This window comes from Tyto alba, unplaced genomic scaffold (assembly GCF_018691265.1).
Source record: "Tyto alba isolate M040663 unplaced genomic scaffold, T.alba_DEE_v4.0 Super-Scaffold_10, whole genome shotgun sequence".
In the NCBI taxonomy this organism is placed as follows: domain Eukaryota; kingdom Metazoa; phylum Chordata; class Aves; order Strigiformes; family Tytonidae; genus Tyto; species Tyto alba.
Window position 1 is genome coordinate 6,978,359 of NW_024881262.1, and position 25,489 is coordinate 7,003,847.

The 25,489-nt window shown below is 41.3% G+C and overlaps 1 protein-coding gene across 1 annotated transcript in view; it reads right to left on the reverse strand.

Moving 5' to 3' along the window:
- Positions 1-25,489, reverse strand: part of SPATA16 (spermatogenesis associated 16) — a 98,243-nt gene that overhangs the window by 26,312 nt on the left and 46,442 nt on the right. The window contains 2 exon segments of the mRNA XM_032981914.2: positions 2,884-3,031; positions 16,124-16,208. Coding sequence (XP_032837805.2) covers positions 2,884-3,031; positions 16,124-16,208 — 233 coding nt within the window.

Genomic DNA, 25,489 nt, shown 5'->3' on the forward strand with positions numbered 1-25,489 from the left:
GTTCCCTGAATTAGTGAGGTTTGATTTCCTACAGATTTGTGCTTTTACGATCACCACCACCATAATCCCAGGTTTCCTGCATGTTCTTTCTGATCCACCCAGCTGGCATGTGGCAGCCCGTGCTGTGGCTTGTCCAGAGTTTGTGACTGCTGCTGCCAAAATACTTGTGTATCCGCTGAGCTGGTCTGCCCTGATCATGGTGGGGACAGATGCTCAGAGCAATTGTATAAACCACCTTTGCTTAGGGAACCAGACCAGTTCTTTCTTTCCTCCCCTTCCCCTGCAAAAAATAAACCTAGATTGAATGTCAGTGTCACTTTTCACAAAGTAGTGCTCTGTTTTCAGTGAGCTCTGCTTTTAAGATGCCAGGCTCTGCGATCACAGTGACAAATGGAGAACCCCACTCAGAGCTCTCTGGACTTACCCCTCTATAAATCAAAGCGAGTGGACCTGATATTTCCCTTGCAGCATATTCTGCTTCTGAAGGATTCTCAATTTTTCAACAAATTGCATTGTATACTTGGATTTAAATGTGTATCTGCTTCTTTTCCTTGGCAATACGGAAACTTTGAAATGAGCTCAGTCCTTACAACTCCAGCAGAACTTAGATAAAAATGGACGGATGATTGTTACAGTATAGGAAGGTTATTGAAAATAACATGTTTGTGAGACAACTGGTATTTCACACCCACTGTCAAAATGAGGCTTAGCTCAAGTTTTTAATTTCACCTATGTGAGATACAGACCTGCAGGTTGAATGCTCAGTGGTACCACACCGACAATGAACTAAACTTGTTTCTTGTGAATTTTTTTTTTGGTGGGCAGTATGATTTTAGGTCAGATCTGAATAGATAAGTTGAGTAACAACTACTGCTTCAGTTGACTTCACCTAACACTGTTGTGAGTTATCTCAGCACCAAGTCTAGGAAAAGGAGCTGTCTCACAGGGTTTCCAGGACAGAAAGGAGAGAGGTTGGGAGAGGTCCTGCCTGTGTGAGGCCTCTCACACCACTGCATTCTCAAACCCCTGATACCCATATTGTTTTTTTTCTGGCTATCTACTTCATTTAATGCCTAGAAACTTCCATGATCCCAGAACCTGCACTCACAGAAACTTGTGTAAAATTGAAGCAATTCTTTTAACTGATAGATTTTTGTAAACAAACATATTTGAAGGCAGAACTGGTTCTATGTAATCTGTTTTATAATTGACCAAGGCACTATAGTACAGGGATCTTTTACCCTCCTTTTTTTTTTTTTTTTTTTTCCTTCTTACTTTTCCTTATTGGGGGGAGTAAGAAATAGACTGGTGACACTTTCAGAGTCATTCAGTGATTTATGAACACTAACTGAGTTTTGGTGCAACACTTGCACACTTTTGCTGCTTCTGTGCTCCTGAAAGTCTCACCCTTGCTGTAAATTGAGGGGGTTATGTGAAATATGAATGTATCTTATCCAAAATCAGATTTTGGGAGTTTTATTTTATTCTCCTTTTAATGCTGATACTTTTGCCCGAGGAAATTCTCAACAAAGTCACATCAGCAATTAAACGGTAGACAGGGGTTTTACAGCCTCCATGATAGATAAGTCCTTATTTTCCCTCTTTGAACAACCCCAAAGCTTATGTCAGAAATCCAGTATGTGGGTGGTCTGCAGCTTGCAAAACACAATCTAGTTTTATACTGGTTTCCTAAGCAAAACAAAAATGAACAGAACAAGTTGACTTTTGTTAAATATTTGCATAGTTTTGTGGTAAACACTTGGTTTCCTAATTTCTATTTGTGTTTTTGAAATAGATTTTCTCTTCCTCCTGAAGGACACAGTGGGTCTCCTTTTGGCAGCTTTATTTATCTGCAAGGTGCTGGAGCTCAGCGGTGGTGGGAGGACTAAGATATCATCTCTGACCGGGTGTAACTGGTGGGGAGAGGTCAGCACTTGGGCCTTTTGGACCACCCTGCTGGAAGCAGCAGGGAGGGGTGAGCTACACAGCTAGTTTGTGTGACGAAGATAGAGGCTTTCCAGAATTTGACTTGGGAAATTTAATTTTCCCTTTATGTTTCTCAATCACCAACTCAAAGCCAAGTGCTATCAGGGTCAGCTACGTTCCAAGTCACCAGGTTAATGATAGTAAGAAATGCCTTTTAACCCCTTGCCTCTCTTTTGCTGAAATGTTATGCTCATTCCTCTTGAAATAAGTCTGTGGTCACCAGAATTTAAGCATATGTATTGTGGTTTGAGCTCAGAGGTCAACTGAGCACCATACCACTCACTCAAACCAGGACAATCTGTTCACTCCAGGGATGCTATTTGAGTTCACTCTGCCAAATGGCAATAGGCTCTGCAAAGCCCTTGTCCACTCTGGATGCTACTTTTCTTCAACAGGTTAGAGAAAACCTGGCTATATATTCCCATCCTTGCAGCTGAGATGTTCTCAAAGGTGGTGGTCAGTCCATTAGTGCTTGTAGAAGGGAGGATATTTTTGGAAAGCGAAGGCTCTGCTGCAGGGATGACCATTGGTGACCTATGGAAATTCATGGAGATGGGAATGAACTTGGGTCTTGCCGTCACCACAATACACTGCAAATCCACCTTTGAACAAAAGATTAGTTACAATAATGAAATTCAACAATGGAAACATGGGGCTTCATGGATAAAAAACTCCTTTATAGGGATTTGCAGTGTAAAGTCTGTACTTTGCCTAAGTATGGATTTAATTACCCATATCATGTAAAATCATAGATCAAAGCTCAGAAGTTTATTTTCCACGCCAGAAGTGTAGAAGTGTCTGGAGCTCAAGCTCCAGACTCCTTCAAACTCTTTTTAAGTCAGCCACACACATACAAACAGTACTCATGCTCTTAAGCACTGTAAAATCTGGTGTTACCTGTATATATGTGTTCCACGTAATCAGGGTGCATTTTAGCAAACACGTCCTTTAGCTTGTTTCTTTTGTCAGCCCTGACTTCTGTCACAAATGGTGTGTACATAACTGAAAAAGATACTTCTCTAGTGATGGCTTCTTCAATCATAGCCTAAAAAAGGCAAAGAAATTATACATTTCATGTCAGTTAACAGCTAGCTAAAAAAAAAAAAAATTACTTTCTCAGATTATAGTTTCCCTTTAATAATTGCACAGTCATGCAAAGATAACATATTTTGGTCTTGAATATTAATTAGAGGGGAATTTAAATTATTTCCAGAAAACACTGTCTATCTATACTCAGAAAATCAATTTAATGGAGAAAGAACATTTGTAAACAGTTTTCAGTGCAGTGAGCCTAAATCTTCAATGAGGAGAAAAGCATTAGATAAATTATCTTTTAGATGAAAAGAAAAAGTGATTCCGTGTTCTCTGAAGGTCACATCTTTCATCTGAGGGTTTTATTCAGTCCTTGGGAGCTGGTTAAACAATACTAAGCATTCATATTACCCCTTGGGTTGGCATGAATCAGACACTGTGCCTATACGGAATATTAGTCTTAAAATATTACATTTAAACACCATTTGCATTAAGAGTAAAATTCACTCCTGTGCAGAGGGCAACACAAAGCTTATGAACCTTGTCATCCCTTGAAAATGACTCATATGATGCATTGTGCTGGTCTTATGCAGAGAGGTGGATTTCACACTTGGTGGACCCCAATGAACTGGTTGGTGCTGGAACTGCCAGGAGGAGCTACCAGCCTGGAAAGAGCCTTGCTTGGTACTCTTGTCGGTCAGGGAGGCAGGGAGGTTGAACTGCAGGTCCTCCTGGGTTGGGGTTTGGGTAAGACCATGCTCAGTATTGCTTCAGTTGCATTTGTTGCTAACAAAGATTTTGTCTCCTTGATGTGGGCAGTCCTTTCTGGAAACTGGGGGAACTGCAAGACTTCATTAATGTATCCTGGCAAAAAGTGTAAGCAGGGTTGGTAGCGACAATACTAACACAAAGTTAATAGAGATGGTCAGAAAAGCACGAGAGGAAAGGATATATATTTTTAACAGGGTGTATGAATCTCCCAGATCACCTTATACACTGAAGTGATTCACAGAAGGTATCATTATGGGAACAGCTTGGCATTTTATTAACATGTCCTCACTTCTGTTCTCCAGTCTATCCTCCACCTATGTAAAATTATTCAAGACATAGTGTGCCTCCATGAGTCATTTGTTTAGCTGACGACTGCTCCTACCAACCTAGAATGGAAGGCTGAGAGTGCCAATTAGTTAAGTATCTATGTCCTTTTCTTTAATGGCTTTAGACAACAGGTCCTCTGATATAGTCTTATGTCAGTTTATTTCCATCCTGTTTATTGGTATGGGGTGTGCAGAAATACCATAGAAATGCTATAATTGTTTTGAGCAGATATTGGGATAGGCTGCCATATGTGCACCCTGAGTGCTCTTACACTGGATATTCTGCCTGGATGTTGAGGGTATCACAGGGAATTTGTTTATGTTTTAGATTACTATATTTAGTCAGCCCATTATCCTGAGTTTACTGGAATGGAAGCAGTCTGGACTGGCCAGTATTTAGCCCTGGAAAATTAACAAGCTTCAAATGTGTGTAATAGTATCATGACCACCTGGGGCAGTAATAACTTTCCTCCCCAGTGAGGAGTTCCAGCTTTCCACAGGCCCAGCCATGTTATCCATGGTTAATGCCACTGATCTGGAGGTATCAGACCAGAAAATAGCAAGTGTATCCTCCTGCCAAGAGCTCGGGGGCCCATGAACGGATCTGTGCCTGTTCATCCCTGTGGGAATACTTACCAGTCTGCACTGATTTATAGGAAAGTGATTTTCAGGATTTCATATTTCTATGGACTTTAATTATCATGTCGTTCAGGGCCCTTAGAGGATCAGTAGCAAAACAATGGTACCAATCTAGCTTTCCAAAGTACATTTTTAAAAAAGAAAAGGCCTACATGTTCAAGTTTTACCGAATTTCATGTGTAAGTATAGGCACAGAATTAGGTTAGGCTTATTTTGTGTGAAATGTTGGGCATTCTGCTTATTTTCTTTAGTGTGACAGCCATTTCCTAATCTGGATTAATATGAGCACATGAATGTGTTTTTGGGTGTATCCATTTAGAATACATGGAGTGAGGCAGCAAGATGCAAATGTGAGTGGCTGGACCAGACAAACTCTGTATTCTGTCTGCAAAGTTCACTTTTGGCTTTATCGTCCTCAAAAACAGTTCAAAGTCATGCCTATAATATCCCTGCGTTGCCATGTACTCATGTCTACTCTGCACAGCATGCAAATAGTGACTAGCTCAGAGGGCAATAACGGTAAAATGTCAGCCAACGGGGAAAAGAATAGATCCGTAGTTTCTGGTCAGTACTGATACTGAAGGTATTATTATTACCCAAGAGCATTTTTTTTTTTTTTTTCCCCAAGCTACTGACCCTGGACATAGATGCTATTTGTTTTATTATCCTCTTGGATTTTTATGGGGTAAAGTCTTTAAGGATATAAAACTTCAGCCCATAAAAACTTTGGAGGAGAAAACTTTATACGATGAAATCCGTAAGGATTTCTCTGCTTAAGCCTTTATGCACTGGAGTCCATACCCATGGATGAATATCTGGCAACACGTCCAGGAAACAGGGATGTCTACAGAACATCATCTGTCATGCTGTACACCGTGCAGCTACTTAAGATATAGTCACACTGTGGAGAGGATTGCAAAGGCTCCAATGGACTTTCAGGAGAGTCCTTACAGAGAGTACAGGACAACTGTTCTTTTCCATTTGCATGTGTGTTGGTATCTTGGCATAGGAATGGTCCTTTCTGCAATGTCCTCTCAGATACATCAGGGATGATGTTGCCGTTCTGGCCTTGGAGTGGAAGGAGTGTCAGGCTCTTTCATGAGTATGGAGGTAGCTGGTAAACTGATAAAAATGATAAAGAAAGATGATTTTTTTTTTTTTTTTGTGTATCTTGCAAGTGAGCTTTGCAGCGATAGCTCATCACATGGTGCTACAATCCAGCCTTCAATTTCAGCAGTTAGAAGTAGTGAAGTCCTTGAGATGACCTTAAACTATAAGAAAGAGCTCCTCTAGCAATGTACAATAGCGTAAGGACTATGATTGACATGAGTCCACTGAGTTTGGTGGTTTACCTCAGCAGTGGACAAAATCTATTGCTTCAGCGAAGATCCAAGAACTCACTCAAGAAGAGGCTGCAGAGTAATCTGATGATAGGAAAGATTTCTTTTTGTAGTTACGGGACTGACTCATGCTCTGCTATGTCAGGAGGTTTATATCCCTGTTTTGGAAGTGTGGGGAATCAGAAAAAGTCTGCAGAGAAACCATCTGGAGACAGAGTGTCTCAAAGATTATTTATATTGTCAGCACTTCTATTAAAATACCAATTAATTCCCTCATGAAACACAAGCATTCACAAGGTTTGAGGGAGGTACATTGCTATCATGACAATTAAAAAGCCAAAAGACATTCCTAAACAACAAACTTTGTTTTGATCAAGTGTTTAAACATATATTTGACCCAACACCACACACTCCTCTTCTCTGAGCACCTTGGCTCTGCAATATCCTTGCATTCTACCATATCTAGCAATGTTACATTTCATGGACCTTTTAATAAAACTTAAACTTTAGTCTAAACAATCTTACACTGTCCCTTCAACACCCACTGAAATTCTTTTCAGAGCTCATAAAATGAATAGGAAGGTGCACAAGAAACAAAGCTTTCCCATGCCAACTTTTGATGGCAAATGATATAACTACTTCAATATTTTTATGAAGCTCTTGCCATTTTGGCTGCTTAGAGCAGCCATAGAAGAAGAAAAATGGCACTGTAGCAAAAAATTCTTCATAACAGTGACAGTAGCTTTCCCTGCTACAGTCTCTAACCTTAATCCTCTTTAACTACAGAAAGGTTTAATTTGGAAAATCCAATTATCTTGACATCTAGAATTAGCCAAAAATTTAGATATCTTTCTAGTGCCTTATCTTGCAGCTGCAGTGCACACTCAGCCACTGTCTCATTTACTGTACAGCAGGAATTGATGCTTTTATTGATGATTTTTATTAATGCAATGATATCAGTCAGGCTAAAGCCATTAGCCTCTTCTGTGAACTACTTCCACTCTTAGGCTGGTAGCTAGAATTATGGGTGCACTGTGGTGCAACCTATGTGCTTTTCTCTATATCTTTCCAACCATAAAGAAGTGTCTGGCATCCCTGCAACTAAGTCTGTTGCTGTTGTGATATGAATATCTTCTCACCAGCATGATCTTCTTACATCACTTTTATTTATTTCTTTTTTTTTCCTGAGGGAAAAATAAGTAGACAGAATGCCAGAGCATATCCTTTTCTCAATAAGTTTATGGTATGAATAAATCGTGTATTGTACAATAGATGAGAACTTTCTGCTTATCTGCCATGTAATGCCTCCCCATTAATGTAGGTCACATCAAATAACAGCTTGTTTAGGTTCTTAAGTTATTAACATTTTTAAGTCTCTGTGAGTTATTTTGTATGCAGTATATTTTGAAAGAGGATTTACAGAGTGCCACAGTGATAGATCTGTGTATTCTGCTGACTTCTGAAACACAGACGTTTTGCAGATGGGTTACTTTAGGCTTCAAGATCTGTTTGATACTCTAATATGGATCTCTTTATGTTTTGGGAGAAAAGAAAGCCATGCTTTATATCCTTCCAAAGAGATCACTATTCATTAAAGAATAGTGGAATACATGGAGTATGGAAAAGGCTAGAGGCTGCTCTTGAAATTCCCTGTCCGTGATGCCAGCAGGTGGGAAAGGACTGAGCACAAATGCGCAAATGCAATTCTAGTTCAGGAGAGCTCTTTGCCCACGAGCCCGTCCTCTGCTCTCACAAACTCCTGTGCATGGGGAGCACCGTGGGAGCTCTCCGCTGTTGTGTCCTTTGCTTCCAACTGAGGACCTTACCCTTTCGTCCCAGCACAGGGGTAAATGTGAAGGATTTCAGGGTTTCTTTGCTATGGTGGAGCAACTCTGAGACCGGTGAAACAGGGCGTACATTTGTTTCGCAAGGCTGATCCAGAGCACTGACCAGAGCCCTCCTTACTGCTCAGATTATGGTTTGTTGCCATTGGCATCTACTGTATGTGTTTGTATCAGGCGGGAGCTGTCACTCCAAGCATGCCTGCGAAGGTGGCTCCTGGCCTGGGCCACTTACCCCTGCCTCAGCTTGGGCCTCACGACACCCAGGGGATGCTGCAGTGTGAGCAGAACTGGTCCAGCATCCTGACCTGGGCTCCCTCGGGCAGTCGGCGTGACCGCGGTGCCGCGCCAGCCGGCTCTTGGCCGCCCAGCGACCTGCGGTGCCGACTTGCTTCCTCGGTGTGGTAGCAGAGGCAGACAGAAATCTGCAACAGGGGAGTGGGGTAGTGCACGCAGATGTCAAAGAACTGCCCCCGTGAATGGGCCAATTATCTTCTACAGGAAGGTATTGGACAAACCCACAGTTTTTAACTGGTTTTGAGAATATCTCCCCTTTCTTAAAGATAAGAGAGTTTTCCTGGTGAGACATACCCTAATTCCAATAAGGCAATTCACTGTGATTGCTCTGAGCAGCAGAACTGCCCTTCCAGCTCTGGGAGAAGCCTTTTGCCATCACAAGCCCTCTGCAGGTGTTGGGTCAGCCCGGTGCAGCTCCTGCTATGTCAGGAATGGGTCACAGTTTAAACAGCAGGGTTTTTTTTTGGTGGAAGCAGATTATAAACTGTGCTCAGCTGATCCGCTTTGGTACCCTGGGCTCAGAGAGACTTCTTAACTCAGATAGGCAGAGTTAAAGGTTGAGCACCGCTGAGTGCTTTAGGTGAATGTAGTCAGAACCCACTGGTCAGCACCTGGATGTTGCATCCACCTGGTGATACAAGCAAATGCTTGAGAGACAGGGAGTGACCCTGGCTAGGAAATACTCATGGGAGAAATGTGGGATACTTGCTGTAGGGGGTTTTCAGGGCTTTTAGCCCAAAAAGAAGGGGGAAAAAAAAAAAAATAGAAAGGAGACTAAAATGCAGAAACTAACTGAAGGAGATGCCAGTCCTTCCTAGCACCGAGCTCACCATCTTTTGGGAACTTGACTTAAATGTGAAGAGATGAATCAACCAGGCAGAGATGGTGACTGATGCGGTTAGCCTGTAAAATGGACAGCAGTGTTCAAAGGGGCAGCAAAAAATCATGCCTGAGTCATTGCAATAGCAAACCACTTTATGTGGCTGAATGGCTGCTAATTTAGTAGAAGACAAGTTGACTGTATATAGAGATGTGTCTGAAATGTGAGATTGTCTCTTTTTGTGTGATGTCCTCTGTAGTTCTTCCAGAGCAGATGTGCAGATGGAAAGCCACATAACCAGTAATGATCCTGGGAACAGCACAAACTCCTGCCTGTAGCTTCATCTCCCTGAAGAAAGGAGATGGTATACAAAGAAAGGGAAGGTGATAATGAATGTGTAACTTCTTAAGGACTTTTGCAACTCGAGGGAACAATAAGGGCCTGAGAACAGCACAAAATGGCTGGTTTTCTATGCTGATTTATCAGGTTTCTTTTGTAAATCTTAAAGCTTTGCTTTGAGACCCAGTAAAAGCCAGAATGAATTGAAAATTCTACTTGTGAAATATGCACATTACATTTGAGCTGCCCTGTAGGGTTTTTTTAATGGTCTGAAGCTTTGCTGGCCAGGTTGTTCCTGTTGAACATCTTTGAGACATGATTTATGGGCCTCTGTTAACAGTTAAAACCCTAATTGGGTCGGTATTTTGCTTCATATTGGGATTTCAACAGCTACCAACTAAAGCAAGGTATGTGTTGCCTGTTACATTCAGCTGGTATTAAATGAATCCATCTTGCCTGAAATTAGAGACAATTAATCCATTTGTTTTAATAATTGTGACATTTAAACTAATAATTTATCTTAGCATGTAAAAAAAAGTATGATTCAAGCAACAGTTATTCTACCATGAATGATCTGGTACCAGAAAAACAGAAGTAGGTAGAAGATATGTGGAGGTAGATATTATTAAAGAAGAAAGAATACAAGAAAAATGTTAAATTCCTTGGTTTTGTAGATGTAGAATTGTTTCTGGAATGGAAATATCAGCAATAACAACAGCAATAAAAAGCTCCCAAATCAGTATCAGCATGATAGAAACCCTCTGTTATGTTATTTTATTTGCTTTCTCAATCCAGTTTTAAATTACTCCATATTTTTACTAGTGTACCTGAGAGCAGAATGAAGCTGACTTTTTGCAGCTGACAGTTATGTCTTACAAATAGTGTGTTCCAAAGCCAGACTGGTCTGAAGCCCTAAAATGGCATACATAGGAAGAGGCCCATTTTTCTCTGAAAAAAATGTTAATAATTTTAATTTTAACAAGCTACTTCAGTCATGATGCAATAAGAATATAGAAAACTCACGAACTGGTCAGAAGCTGCAATGAGATCATCTGGATACCAGACCAGTGTCTTAAGAATGAACCGATCTTCCTGCTTATGGGCCAGAAGCTTTTTATTCTTCTAATGTGCAGGATGAGGAAAATCATCACATCCCATTTTTCCACCATAAAATGAAAAGCTCAGTGCCTCCGGGCAAGTGTTGTCCTTCAAAATGGCCATAGGTACAGAAGAGGGACGAATGACTATTAGTTTTTATGAAGGGGGATAAGAGAAATATTATCTCTTTTCTGACATGAGAAATTTAAAAATGAATTCTTAAAGCAGCAACAAGCTCCACAGACCTCTAAGACAATATAGACTTGCACATATTAGGAACTTACTTCTGCCTGCACACACAATAGTCATTGACCTCAATGGGATTTTCCCCCAGATTTGATTAAAGAAGGGACTTTTCTGCAGTGTAGTGTGGCACAGTGTGATCTGCTGAAACAGCCTCAAGAATTAATGAGAAATACATTTTCTCAGTGATGTGGTGGCCAGGCTGCCCAGAGAGGCTGCCTGTCAGCTCCTATCACTCATTCCATTAGGACGATTGCAAAATATCCCTGCTGTTGCCAGCTTGGAAACGTCATGCTGCATGGCAGGACACGGGTCAAGCATGAGCATGCAGGACTGCTGATGGGCCCCATCACCAGCTGACACTGCGGAAGAGGTTTGGGCTACCAAGAGCTTTTTCCTTTTAACTTTCTTGCCTTCGATCGTCACCTCACAAGGTGTGAGATAAAGCTGAGCTCTAAAGGAGTTGACAGCGTTCATCGCTGCACCGTAGGTGTTCAGCCACCTCGCTGGGCTGGGTTATCATTTGCTTTATTGTGTGATGTGTGTATTGCTCGGTGCTTGCAACAGCCCAGATTTTTGAAATGGAAGCACCTGATGTTCATAACAGCAACAAGAGAGCAAAACAAATGTCTGAATACCCAAACCTCCATGTCAGCCAATGCATGTGCTACTGGAAGCTTTCTCTGTGATGCTGAGTTTAGCTGAGAGAAATATTCTCAGAAACACAAGTTTGTGAGCTCCGTGTGCGGCAGTCATAGAGCCAGTATTTTCAGTGTGCTAAGAGCAGGTCTGTGATGGCTGCAATCTTGTCCAAAACACTGGGGTTGAACTGCAACTAAAGCTAAAAGCCCAGTTTACTCCAATGCAAATTAAAGGTCTCCATTTGAGCTGTAGCAAATACACATTGGCTACGTGTCAGTAAGGCTTTTGGTACAGACGGTTATGGAAGCATAGAAATATGAACCTACAAGCTTTGAAATGCCTTCCTGAGGTTCTGTTAGTTTCTGCAACATATGTCATATGCGTTGCTGGTGCAATGGCAGGTAGTGTTAAGACTTTGTCTAGATGGGATGGACTTTGGATATAAGTGCATAACAGAGGCTCGAGCCAAACCTTTAGCATAAACTAGGCCACATGGTTTTCACAATGGAATAATAAAAGCCATTAAATTTGTAGTGTGCTAATGAGTTAAGCCTGAGATGTTTATAAATTAGGCAACAAAGGCACTTTATACTAAGATATCTGTTCCAGATACTGGTGAAATCAGGCTGTGACTATCAAGATATTTGCAAAGTTCACGTTCGACAACGTTAGGCATTTTTGACATTGTAGTATGGGTGTTTTTATTTGTGGAATGAAACATCTAGGTTGTATTGCACAGTTTTTAGCCAGTGGAAATATTTACAAAGGTGTGAATAAAACTGGACAGTTTGGAGAGGGACTCTTTCTATGGGATGGAATATCTCAAGTCTATTGTTTATTTTGCTATTACCAGCTGAGAAATTGAATTGCTGACAATAAATGTTAGGTTGCTTACCTGACTATAGTAAGTTTAAACTTTGTCTTGCTGCTACCATTCTGAAGATATCTACCATAATACATTTAATAACTTTCACATTATTATTTATTGTTATGAACTCTATTTAACTTGCTTATTTTTAGTCTAACAGTCAATACACAAATCATCCGGTGCATATTCTGTAGTAGGTTAAGAAAAAAAGCCCATCCATTTGATTATATGTTAACTTGGAATGTGTATTTTCAATCCATGGAATAAAATATTTGAACAGAGAAAACAGCTCAACTTACCGAATAATATTATCCATTGCAAATTACTTTTTCACCTCTCATCAGCATTATACCTTTATCTCAGAGTGGAATGGAAGGCAGGTATTAATATTCAAAACCAACACAGGGCATTAGGTATTACATATCACTGTATAGAAGATCCAGAAATAGATGATTTACTTTAAAGGGGATAATCAAAGAAAGCTAATCAAAAAGCTAATCAAAAAGAATATTTAAAGTTGCCTTGATCATGATCCATAGGTACATATACAGGGAGATGATAAGTAGTACTAAAAGATCTTTAAGCTTTCAGATAATAATATAATGCATAATATAAATTGCTGGAAGTTTGGACTGGATGAGTAAAATCCCAGTTTGTAAGCTAGAGAACAAACGGGGGACAATCATGCCACAAATCACCTATTAGATGACTTATGGTAAATATTCTATTATTAAACTGTTTAAATGGAGATGGGGTAACTTTCTCAAAATCAGTCTTTGCTTTCCTCTTTTGGCATCAATGCAGGAAAGTAAGGGTGCAATTCTGTGGTGTTTTTATGCAGGAAGTCAGATAATTAATCAATATGAGCCCATCTGGCCTTAAAAATCTGACAGTACAAACCTTGCAGTGTGCCTAAGAGGAGGCACACCATCACATGGAACAGATTACTGCTGAAGAAGAATATGTAAAAGTTAATAATGAGGAGGGATGTGATTTGAGAATGTTTTAAGAAGAATTTTGAAGAAAGAGGGCTCCTGGCAGTTGATGTGAGGGACAGAAGTTCAAAGGAAAGTATAAAACCAAAATCAGAAGGAAACCAAAGGAGATACAAGATAAAGACTGCTCTGAGCATGAGGAATAGATCAGGAGAGGAAAACAGTGATTTAGAAGTAGGATAAATAATAAAGATCTTTGCAGATGTGAATTAAGGGCTTGAATTTTTTGCAGCTGACACCAGCTGAAGGATTTGAGTGGTCTGTACGATGTTTTTAAGCCATGAAAGAAGCAGAAGAGAGGCTGTGAGGAGGAAAAGCCTCTTCCAGCAGTTAAAAGAATCATGAAAAGAAGAAACAAAAGTAGTCAGTGACACACCAGAAGATTATATCATGACCCACTGATCAAAGCAGAGAGTGACGTATCTAATCTAAAAATCTCCCTTCACAGAAGTAAAAACCAAACCATCCAGTTCACCACCTATTCTCTTCCCCCTCTGAAAATTTTGCTCACGGTTGTGAGCCAACGTGAGCAAGTTCAGGGGCAGAGGAGTAGTTAGCAAGAAAAGCGTGCATCAATAGCTGTTGCTTTGGTTACAAAGGCACATGAGCATGTATAGTCGTGACAAGTTATTTTCAGCTTTACACCGTGAAATAGAGAGAATATTAATAAAAAAAGATTATGGTACCTCTGCTTGGTCTCTCTGTGGTGGAAAGTCCCAGTGCAGTGTCACATGCTACTTCATCTTGCATAATTGCTGCTGTGTGCTCTAATGACATTGAAGTCACCCTTGATGCTGAGTGCACAGAACTCATCAGCTCGGGAAGGAAAAGGTTGTTACTGGTGCTAGGGATATATCTTCATGAAGAGTGTTTCTTAAGTGATAGCTATTAACTTGAGTGGGAGCAGCACCGGGCACCCAGCTGCCTCTACTGCGTGTGTGTCAGCATATAGATACCGCTGAATCCTTAGCCTAGCCCACGCTAAGGCATATGCACAAAAGACACAAAATTGCAGAGCAGTCTCTGTCTCCCAGTGAAAATCAAGCATGGTGGGGGATCAAACAAATGGTTAGATCTCTACTGACATTTCAGAGCTTCTGCAGACAAAGATGACATCAAGTCAGGTTCAGGAGAAAGGCAGAGGAGGAGTGGGAATGGAAGACAAACAGCATGGTGGTGCCTCTTGGTACTGTGGGGGCCCATGTGTGAACTCTCCATCAGGAACAGAAATGAGCTGTGAGCTCTGGAGTGATGCAGAGATGAACGAGACCTACCACTGTCAAAATTCTCTAGCCCTTACTATCTAGAAGATGATGGTAATGGCTGGAAGTGATTCAGTAGCCCCATTTCTGCTCCAGTTCATTCTCACCTTAGCCCATCCACGGCTTCTGGTTTAGACTCTACAAGGAGGCACTGTGATGAATCTTGTCCTTCGTGCCACTTTTTCAGCCCCATTACATAGCAAGACAGTCAGAACCCCTGGGGGAGAGGACGGCTATGACAGCTCCTCCTTTAAAGGCTTATTCTTTGAAGCTTCATGTCCATGACATCAAGAAGGGAAGTCAAAGGATACCAGTGTTAAGAGGCAAAAAAAGACATTCCATTCGAAGAAATGACCCCTTCATAAAACCTGTTTGTGAACTCAAGATTTTAAACGAGTCTGACCCACTGGGGGAAAAAAATCAAACTCTTCTGTACAGAAGAAATTCTCTGCTGAAAAGCATATAAGAAAGTTCACAGGCACTGCAAACACTAACCCAGTGGGTAATTCTCTGAATGAGATGCACTTTGCACTCACAGCAGTACTGAAATTCAGCAGCTCCCAGGACTGAGATTTATTCCATTTTACCAATAAGAATGCAACTAATAATAGTTTTTAAAAGTAAGAATCTACCGTGTGAGTGAAGATAAAAGACTGGATTCTGATCTTTATTACTCTGGCTTATGTCGCACATGTTTTGCACCACTTCACATAAAGTACAGATGTCACAGATGTTGTCACAGAATAAAACCAAAATAAATGGGATCAGAATCAGACTTTGAAATTTTATCGCAAGGGACATATATTGTTCCTAGCATAATTAAATTTCTTGCATGGACAAGGAGGACCTGAGGGCCAGGCCCACTCTGGGAGGCAGAAGGGTCTTCCACTGCCTGAGGCCCAAACACTGCACTCCCTTTGAAATGCACTTTGGAAACCAGGGGGGTGAAGGCTGGGACACCACTGGCAGAGATAAGCTCCTGCAGCAGTAAGCCTCTCCCAGCAAAGAATCTAGCATCCATTCACCTCCAGTTTTGTGTGAGAGCTCTACTCAGAGCAGAAGGAGGTATCCTTAAATTTGCGCTGATGTGGCTGAACAGCCATCTCAAATAAGTATCACTCAAGAGATGAGTCTCACTGAAGTCAATGGTCTACTCACCACATAAGTAATCTTTGCAGACTGGGGTCTTACCCAGCCATGCTTCACAGAGCTCTTTAGGTTCTTCTGAGACCATTCGTTACAGTGATTTTTTCCTCCTCTTCCGGTTGAAGAGTTTGGAAAGGTGTCAGAGGACTAGTATCATGCAAATTGCAAAAGGAAAGTGTCACTAAGGCAGGAAGACTTCACAAAAAATAGCTTAGGGGACTATACAGTATCCAGAATTAAATTTTATAGCAGTCCATAAAATTGAAGTATGAGCCAAGGGTTAACAACCTTGAATTTTGCCCTTAAAATTAGTCCAAGAAAATCTACTTCATTATAAATACAGTAGCACTATATAGTGTCCTGTTGATTGATATGCCCAAGAGCTACCTTTGTCGGCAGTCTTTTAAGCAGTAATCCTTCATTTTGGTCTTAATAGTGAGATAGGCACCTCCTTCCTCATTGGGCTGTCAATTTTTACCTGCCAATACAGTTTGATGAGCTTGCTTGTATGCTGCTCAGTGCCTCCTGTCAGCCAGTATATATAGTCAGCAATCATGGCGCTCCTGATGACAAAAGCAGAAAAAAAGAGTGCACAGGGAGAGAAGGATGTATATAGCAATATTTAAAGGAGATAGTGTTAAAAAAGTGTAACATGAGATTTGTAACAAAAGATTAGACATAACTCTCAGTCTTTGTGCAACTTTAAGACAAGCATTAGTAAACATCTTTTAGCTAGCTAAACTATCTGCAAGCAAACAACCATACGTCTTCTTTTAATAGCTTTTCCATATTTTACTCTGAGCAAATATTTAATGACTGCTATACAGTATTTTAATCTGTTTTTTTCTTTTTTTTGCTTTAAAGTATTTGTGGGTGAGATCTTATATGTAAGTACACTTCTTCTAGGACAGCGTCAACATGTAGCTTGGCAGTCTGAGAATATCACTTGTCTATGGCAAGCTCAGACATAGTTCACCTTTGATTAAACTATATCTTTAAAAAAAACCAAAACCAAACTAAAAGTAATCTGCTATCTTGCTACCTAATTGAGTATGCTTTAGTACTCCCACTGTCTGTGACAATCATTGCATTACTTTTTCTAGACTGAAGGATATTAAAAAAATATTGTGAAATGGATATTAATGCAGAGTCTTAGCAGACTTTAGAAAATCAGTTTGCTTTTATGGCTGCCTCTCCACACTGCTCTCCATTTCCTTTCCTCTAGAGATTCCAAATCCAATTAAATGTGACTAGATGTAATTCCAAATTGTCACTTTAGTCAATTAAACATATAATAATCTTGTGTACCTAATTACTAGCACCAAAAGTTTATTTGTTGATGTAGTGCTATCAATGTGTACTTCTGCATGTTCCCCTTATCATTGCCTATATATTAATTGTGCTTTGACATTACTGTAAATTGAATTTGAAATTTCCCCCTAGTTAGAAGTGTCTCACAAACAGTAATCCCAATCCTGTTGTAATACCCTTTCAGAATGCACTTTCCAAGACTGTATTATGTTCTTAATGAGATACAACCAAAAATACATGGAATTAACAATAAACATTTCAAAGCAGGCCCAGTATCAGGGGGTAACATATTGTTACAAACAGGAACTAAATCTTCCCTTAGATGTTCTCAAACAGCTCCCATTAATTTCACTGTGAGAAAAGCAATTCAGTAGGATCCGTGGATTTTTTTGTAAGGACTGGATTTAGCCATAAGCTTTATCCAATGCTCATTCAAATCATTGGCAAAAATCCTCTTGACTGCACTAGAACAAAGAGCAGTTTCCAGCACAGGATGAACAAAGGATGAAATCCTCATTGTCTTAAAAATCATTGGCAAAATTCTCATTGACTCCAAATGGTGCCAGGATTTAATCCCAGGAATGACATATGGATCCCGCGGATGAAGCCAGGAAGGTGAGCAAAGCATCCAGCTTTGCCTTCTTGGCCTGGTGATGGTTTTGAGGAAAGACCTTCAGCGTGTCCTGAGGCGAAAAAGGGAAATAGCCATGTGATACAAAATTGAGGGAAGACTTTGAATGAATCTGTCACGTTATTCTGTACCTTTGGTCTACTGGAGGTGGTCTACAACACTTCCAGCTCCTGTGGCAATAGCTAGTCCCTAGCAGTGTATGTGAGTGGTGGTGACCTCATCAGAAAGAAGGGACTTTCAATGTAAATTTAGAGCAATTCTCAAGCAGCAAAGCCTGTCTTTTTTTGGAGTCAAAGGACATTTACAAGTGGACATTTACAATTTGGGTTCCCACAGATGTATCGTATAGATGCATCGCCTCCCAGTTGCTGTCATTTCAAAGATTAAAACTGGCAAATCCTAAACCCCAGGCGTCACCCTGCCGCTGCGGGAGCACTGCCGCGGGTCGAACGCAGTCGGTCGATACAGAGACCCCCGCAGCGTGCTTTGCCATCCCCACGTCAGGCCGCGGGCTGGCGAAGCGAGGATCCATCCCACCGGCAGCACAACACGACACCCAGCTTGTGACCTCCTACTCCCTGTGGACTCCCACTCCAACGTTTTCTTCTCCCAACATGGCACTGCTTTCGAAGGTGGAGGTGTGCACAGAGCCCTGGAGAAATCTGGAATCAGTTCTCAGAAAGTTGCTTCATCTTCATCTGTTTCTCAGCATCAGCTGTAAAATGCAGATGATCGTATTTGACTGATTTACTTATTTGATATGTGGGTCCTCCTGGTGTAATCTTTGCTAATTCTTCACAGCATGCTCAGCACAATGTTGCTCTGATCATGGCAGAGGTCTCCAGGCATTGCTGCACTCCAGACAAATGTCTTTCTTCTTTATTCTTCCTTAATTTGTTCTTATTTAAATAATCAGAAGCCTACCTGCATTTCCAGCATTTGTGTTTAGTTTTTCAACATCTGCTTTTAGCTCTGATAGATTTCTCCTGTACTGCTGTGCATTACATAAGGAATGGTGAGACACATACACAAAACCCCTCCGAGCCTTTTGAGTGTCTCCATCCCAATCTTACTCAGTTCCTCAGCTATCAGGGAGCACACACAGGTCAGGACCGATGCTTGTTACTGTGACCTCCGGGCTTCCTAGGGACTTAAAAAATTCCACTTTGAAAAGAAGCAGAAGCATTAAGGCTCTATGTGTATGGCCTGTGTCCAGCTCCAGATGTGCCCAAGTCAGAGAGTTTTCTTTGAAGGCCTTCAAGGCTCAGTTCACAGAACCAAAGTGACACGTGCAGTAGGGAACTATGAACTTCCAGATGCAGGGACACAGGTGAAATTACACTGTCTAAATATGGTCACAGGGATGGGCACTGTAAAATATTTAGGGACCTAAACACTCAGAAACCAAAGGGCTGGTTGAGATATTTAGGCAGGTTAAAAGCCTGGCTCCTGTTGAAATACCTGAAGGCATAAAGCACTGAGCTGGGTTGCTAATTGTCAGTGAGCACCTATCCATGTGGCCCATAGAAATCCAGGTAACAAAGACTTTCAGTAAGAGACTGATGAGCCCATGAGATACTCTGAAATCAGATTTAAGTGAAATACTATTTAAGGAAATACTATTTATGAAATAATTACTTAAGATCCTCAGCCAGTGACCCAGCTCATTAACATCTTTTTCTCCCTTCTTCATCAGAGTGAAAGGCTATCGCATGCACATATCATAAGACACCATACTCGTTTTTGTTTCTTTTTTGATGGTTTCATGTCTAACATCATTTCAGCAAAGCTGACCAACCTTCCTTCAGTGTTACAGCTATCTGAAGGTTTTCTTCTTTACTTGGAGGGCCTTTATTTATTTTAAAATATACTCATTTGCAATAATTCTTTACACTGTACAATGCAGTGCTTCCATTTCCTGCAGTGTACTAATGAAGAAGAGAGAAATTTGCTTTCCTCAAACTGAGAGAGTGTCAAACTGTCTGACTCTGAAGCTTCCCTCCTTATGTCCAATTAAATTGTCCAGGGAACAGGTAAAGAATTTAGCTGAAATAGTCACTCATACAGATAACTCCGCAATTCAGATTATTGTTGCTATTTCTGTTTGTATGTATACATTAATCTCTTCTTTTTTGGGTTACCTCAGTATGACTTAGGCTTTAAACTATACTAAATACATGCTGTGTCTATTTTAAAAAAAGTTTTAGAATTAGCTACAGAACCAGCTGTAACTTTTTCTACTAGCACATTGAAAACATTGGTACAATCTGAAGACCGATAAAATACTAAATACAGATCAACAGGGGAATCTGTGTTGACTAAACTAGCCATCCACTGTGAATTATAGTCAATTTTATACGTAAAATTATAGGTGGAATGAGGCATACAAAAGTCTAGAACATACTGTAGGACTGCATTTTTCTTAAAGGTTTGTGGGGATAATATATATCTTGAGAATGAAGCTGAATTGCTTCACTGTTCACTGGAACTCCATAGATAAAAAGAAGATGCATGGTGAGTAAGTAGTGATAGGTGGGATTAATTCCTCTCTCCAACAGGGATTTGGGAAGAGCAGAAGGCAGAAGTCCTTGAAAGAAGAAATTTCCTGATACATTAACTGGCATTCCCAGAAACAGAATGAGGAACCACTCCCTGCCTTGTTGCAATATCAGTACTGTATATTGAATGAGATATGTAATGTTATCAGTTGGGATCAGCTGTTACATCATGTGGAGATTTTGGACAAGTAAAGTTGGCCAGCAGCAGACCTCGCTCTGATTTGTACCTCCAGAGTGACTACATAAGGGTTCAACTTTGAACCCTCCTGAGCACAAGGAACGTAAGGTACAAAAGAATGTGAAAATAGCTCCCATTTAGACCATGTAATGCATTTTTCTGGATGAAATGCCACCTTTTTTTGTTTTACAGTTTTTAAAGATAGTGGGATTAAAGTCTAATGGTAAAGAACAAAGACACGTCCATTCTCTTCCTACTTCTGACACTGATCTTCACTGATACTCAGAAATATTTGCCTTATATTGACAGAATCACCCACCAGTTTTGAGTTACTTATTTGAAAAACTTAAAATATGCCTGAGTGTCAGGTGCACAGCCCACCAAAGAGCTCTGTTTGAAGTGACAACTGAAGTAGTTTTGACAATACACTGTCAGAAACACTTTAGGGGATGTTGGAGAAACTTGTGACACTTCCTTCCTGCAAAACATGGGGCTTTATATTCAAATGATTTTTTCCTAGTTGCTAGTTTGGGCCAGTGTGAACTTCCATAACATGACCAAACCCATCTGGGTTAATGCAGTAAGCCTGGATCCAAAGATGTCTTGCAATATCTGCTCAATCTGGCCACTTGGTGGTGCAGAATAATAAGATATATTTCTATACGTGCAAGCATAGAGCACACCACAGCTCCTAAATTGTCTCCCTCAGCCCATCTCCAGAAACACATAGGACTTGTAATAAAAGTCAAAGGTAGCTTTTGCTGCATGACAGCTGCTGACACTAACAGCCAGTCTACAGCCAAATCCTTCGCAGCAGCCATGCAGGTCTGTGACAAGAAAATGGATGGTACAGGTATAAGAAATAGGCAGAGTTTTCTGGAACGCACCAAAGTGTTACATCGCCAAAAAAGACAAGAAACTAGCATTGTTGTTAAATACTTGTGTGTTCATTTACCACTCTACATACTGGAAAAAATATGAGGGCAGGACTCAAGGTCAGCTCCTTAAGCCTTGACTGCTCCCCTTGAGCTACACAGAAAGGCAAGGAGCCCTGAAAGGGAGAGAAGGATTTCTCTGCAGATCGCAGAGCCTTAGGAATAATCACAGGCTATGCACATTAGAGTATTTTTCTCTTTTTCTATGCTATTCAGCCCCAATTGCTGCTAAGATCAGGAGGCTGATAAGTGGCAGACAATTACCTTTGCTCCCTACTTCAAGTGATCTCACCTGGATCTGCAGTAAGTGGTACTAATAGAAGGCCTCAGCCACAGCCATGTGATCTTAGTCCTATGCAGATCTATGGTTTGGAAAGGGTAAGTAGATCTCTATTCTTTTTTAGTTTAAGGGGAACTTTAATATTGCTATTTAGATCAACTCTGATGCAGACACCTGGGTATTTGATATATCTAACACAATAGTGCTGAGTCTGAGATACAAGATACAAAATAAACTACTGCTCTCTTCTGGATGACCTTTCTTATTTTCTTCTGAGATTAGAAAAGGAAAGCGATGTTTATAAGTGGAATAAGTAGGAGGTAGTCATTTTAATGCAATTATCCTATTTGGAAAGTGAACAAAATAATAACAGTTAATTTTTAAACATCTCCATATATCCTAAATAAATGTCAACTCATTATTTTGATGTTATGGAGACACCTGGAAAGAATTAGCTGATGAGACATAAACAGAACTCCAGAATATTGAGTAGGAATGAAAATACTAATGTCAGGATTTACCTGTGTGTAGCCTAGCTGCCAAATAGGGCAAAAAGGTACGTTATTTATGCCTAACACCTTAATGTTGCTAATTCCTGCAGAGGACTGGCTAAAACTTCCTTTCAGACATTTCACTAGTGAATCTTAAACGCACTAGGAAGCTGCTATAAAACTGTCCTGCCAAACCCTTCCAGGTTGGTGATGGCGTAGGCTTGCTATCTTTGCTGAAGTTTATGGGTCATTAGCCCATTGATAGAAAGTAGAAATAAGTTTCATGTAAGGAAAATGGCACCTGTACTTAGGATACATTTATTATATATATTATTACCTGTCCCATGGTTGCATGCAGGTAACAACTTTCCGCAGTGTACTGAGATCGCTATGAGCTGATAACAAATGTTTCTCATTTAATGGCAACTGCCATGTTAGGGCACAGAAAGTGCTTTACAAACGTGAGCCGAGCAATGCACGGGGAAATGACAAGTCTCTTCAAATGACAGGGAACGTTCAAGAAAGCAGGTCGCTAAGCCCTGCAAGATCTTGGACTCTCTGTGACCTGGTGGGAAAGAAGCAGGAGTCAAAAATGGATGTGCTGTACAAATCCCAGGAGGTGTGGGAGATCCCAGGGCCTGTGTTGGGGAAGGGATGGGACAGTTGGGGTGAACTGCTCCTGCCGGAGAGGCAAGAAAACTTTGAGGTCGGTGGTCTGTGCTTGTTCCAGACTGCCGCGGATGCTTGCTCTGATCTTTTGTGCCTCTTCGTACCTCCTGCTCCTTGGGTTAGGGACATACACACCTTGTACTGCCAGAGTTCGGATTTATTTCTGGCAGGGGGTGTGGGCAAGCGGGTGTTGAAGGCTGCCTCTCGCCTCCGGTGTGACCCTGTCTGAGCGAGCTGTTGTTTGACACTTGGACAAGCTCAAGTGATAAAGAATAATGTGTGTGGCACAGAAAGAACGGCCGGTAATTTTAGACACAGACTAACATCATATGTTGGTGTCAAATTAAATAATAGGCTGTGCGGGCTTTCCTTTGGGCTCTGACTGATCCCAGCACTTGTCAGAGCTGCTTTCCTGGGTCCGATTTACGACGGGCTCGCCGCTTTCACGGGGTTACTCTGGGGAGGATGGGGGGGGGTGTGTGTGTGTGTCACAAAACCCCCAGAAGCTCTCAGATGCCTTCGTGGGTGTGGTGTGTGTGTGTGTGTGTGGGAAAAAAACAGATCCAGCTTCTTTCCTGTTCCAGGGCAATGTGACCCCGCCGGAGCAGCCCCGACCGCCTCAGCCCCCCCCCCCTCCCCGCTGCCGCCATCGCGAAGCCGCCCTGGGGCTCAGCGGTCACGCGTGGGGCAGCCCTGGGCTCTGACCCCCCCGACAGTCCCCAAAATAACGGCTTAAAAATCGCCCTCCGTGGCTGCGAAAGCTCCCCCCGTGTTGGCGAACCGTGGGGCCCCAGAGGCGCTCTCAGCATTGACGGGTGGGGGGGGTCTGTCGCTATGACAACCAATTCCCCCCCCCCCCCCCCCCCCAGCCCCTTTTTCTAGAATTGGATTTTTTTTTGTTGCTTATTTCGTTTTAGGAAAACTGCAACAATTAGGATAGAAAGAATATACCCTTCCCTCTATTAATTTCCCGAGAGAAACCCCAGGCAGGATGCAAAGGCGGGTAGCACAGATGCAGGTGTGCGCAAGAGGCAGCGAGGTGGTGGCTCCTCGAGCTGGTATCCCCAACTCCAGTTATTTATATAGCTTTCCTTAGTACAACTGTATGCTTTGTAAAGTAAAACTGGACATACACACACACACATGTGTGTGTGTATATATATATATTTAACCCAAATTATTCACCCAGCTCTCTCACACTACTTTTTCAAGTCTGACTAAAAGGGGACACAGACCTGAACTCTTACAGAGGGTTGAGGTTTATTACTTGCAGACCTAGTTTGATTTTTAACTGATGGGATTATCTAGATTATTATTCTTTTTTTAAATAGGAATGTCAAAAAGCTGAGTCAGCCATACCACAGCTATTAAGATCCCAAAACTTCCTCCTTAAGGATTGCTTACCCCTACTCTGTGCAGTCAGATGAATATGAGTTGTTTGTTCTGGCAGAGGGACAGACAGTCTGTTTTCCCCTACATGTATACAACTAATTTCAAGTCACCAGTGTTCTAGCTGGTGATAAAAGAGCTATCTTAAGCTTTTCACAGAACACAGTGACACTGTTAAATCAGCACAGCATTTTGATTAGCAGAAAGATGAGAGCTATACAGCTTAATGAGGAAAACAGTCAAAATCCCTTCTGTACTTAAAACTCCAGTTTCAAAGCAAATAGGTGGCCATATTTTTTGGTAAATTACAGATTTCCACCTTACTACTGATTCAAGACTATACTTGGCAATAGCCTACACTGTTTGAGTAAAGAAGAAAAACTGTTTTCGTGCTTTATTGCTCATTTGGTTAGACCTTCTCCAGTGGATGCGTAACAGGCAGCTGTGGGGTCACAGCCCATGGCCTTGGTGACTTGATGGACGCAAGGGCTCCAATAACTTTTCATTCAGGAGCTCTGAGGCTTACCCTTGGATCCATGTTTTCTTTCTAGCACTCTTGTCCTTGAAAGCAGGAGCCGGTGGTTCATCTGCTCTGTCCTTACCTCTGAGATTCTTCTGCGGTTTACGCATCCCCTTGTACATACATGTATGTCTCTTATCTCATCCTTCCCTAAGGTAGCACTCCTTATATTGCCAGGAAGGTTGAGTTCTCCTTTACCTTCTCCAAGAGCATTTTCTCAGTTTTGGGACAGAAGTGAGCCTAGGACCCTTTCCTGAACTTTCCATTCTGGTTATTGAGTGATCTTTTGATCAGCTGTAACCATGTGTCCTTTGTCAGGGTGTTTCCAGTAACTGCTATTGGAGGCTGATCCTAAGCTTAAATGCCTTCAAATGCCTTAAACTTCCTGGTAACTTCCAGACTAAATTTATATATAATGCATTTATGCCCATTTGTTCAAAGGCCAAAATGGTCTTTCAAGCGAAATAGGTTTTCCCCCTTCTGAGGTTTAAATCTTTACTGTGTTTGTCAAGAGCAGTCTTCTAACATCAGAGATACCAATAGAAGAGAAATATATTTACTAGCTGACATCTTAGTGAAAGTGGTTGCAGCACTTTGGAATTCATCATTTGCAGATGCTGTGACCCCACAGTGGTGTTTCTAGGATTGCTTTACAAAGCCAAATGGCCTCAGGCTGCACTCTGCATGATGGCATCCTATCACAGCGCTGTCCTGAAGGAACCGGTATGCAGCTGACAAAATCCTTAAGTGATGCAGATATGGGCGTATCAGACTCCTTATGTTAATTCAGACGTCCTTGCGTTTAGAAGGCTTCATGTGCTTATTCTCCTGATGCTGGGCTGTGCTAATCAAAATTACACACAGAGGAACTTGAGAGATGCT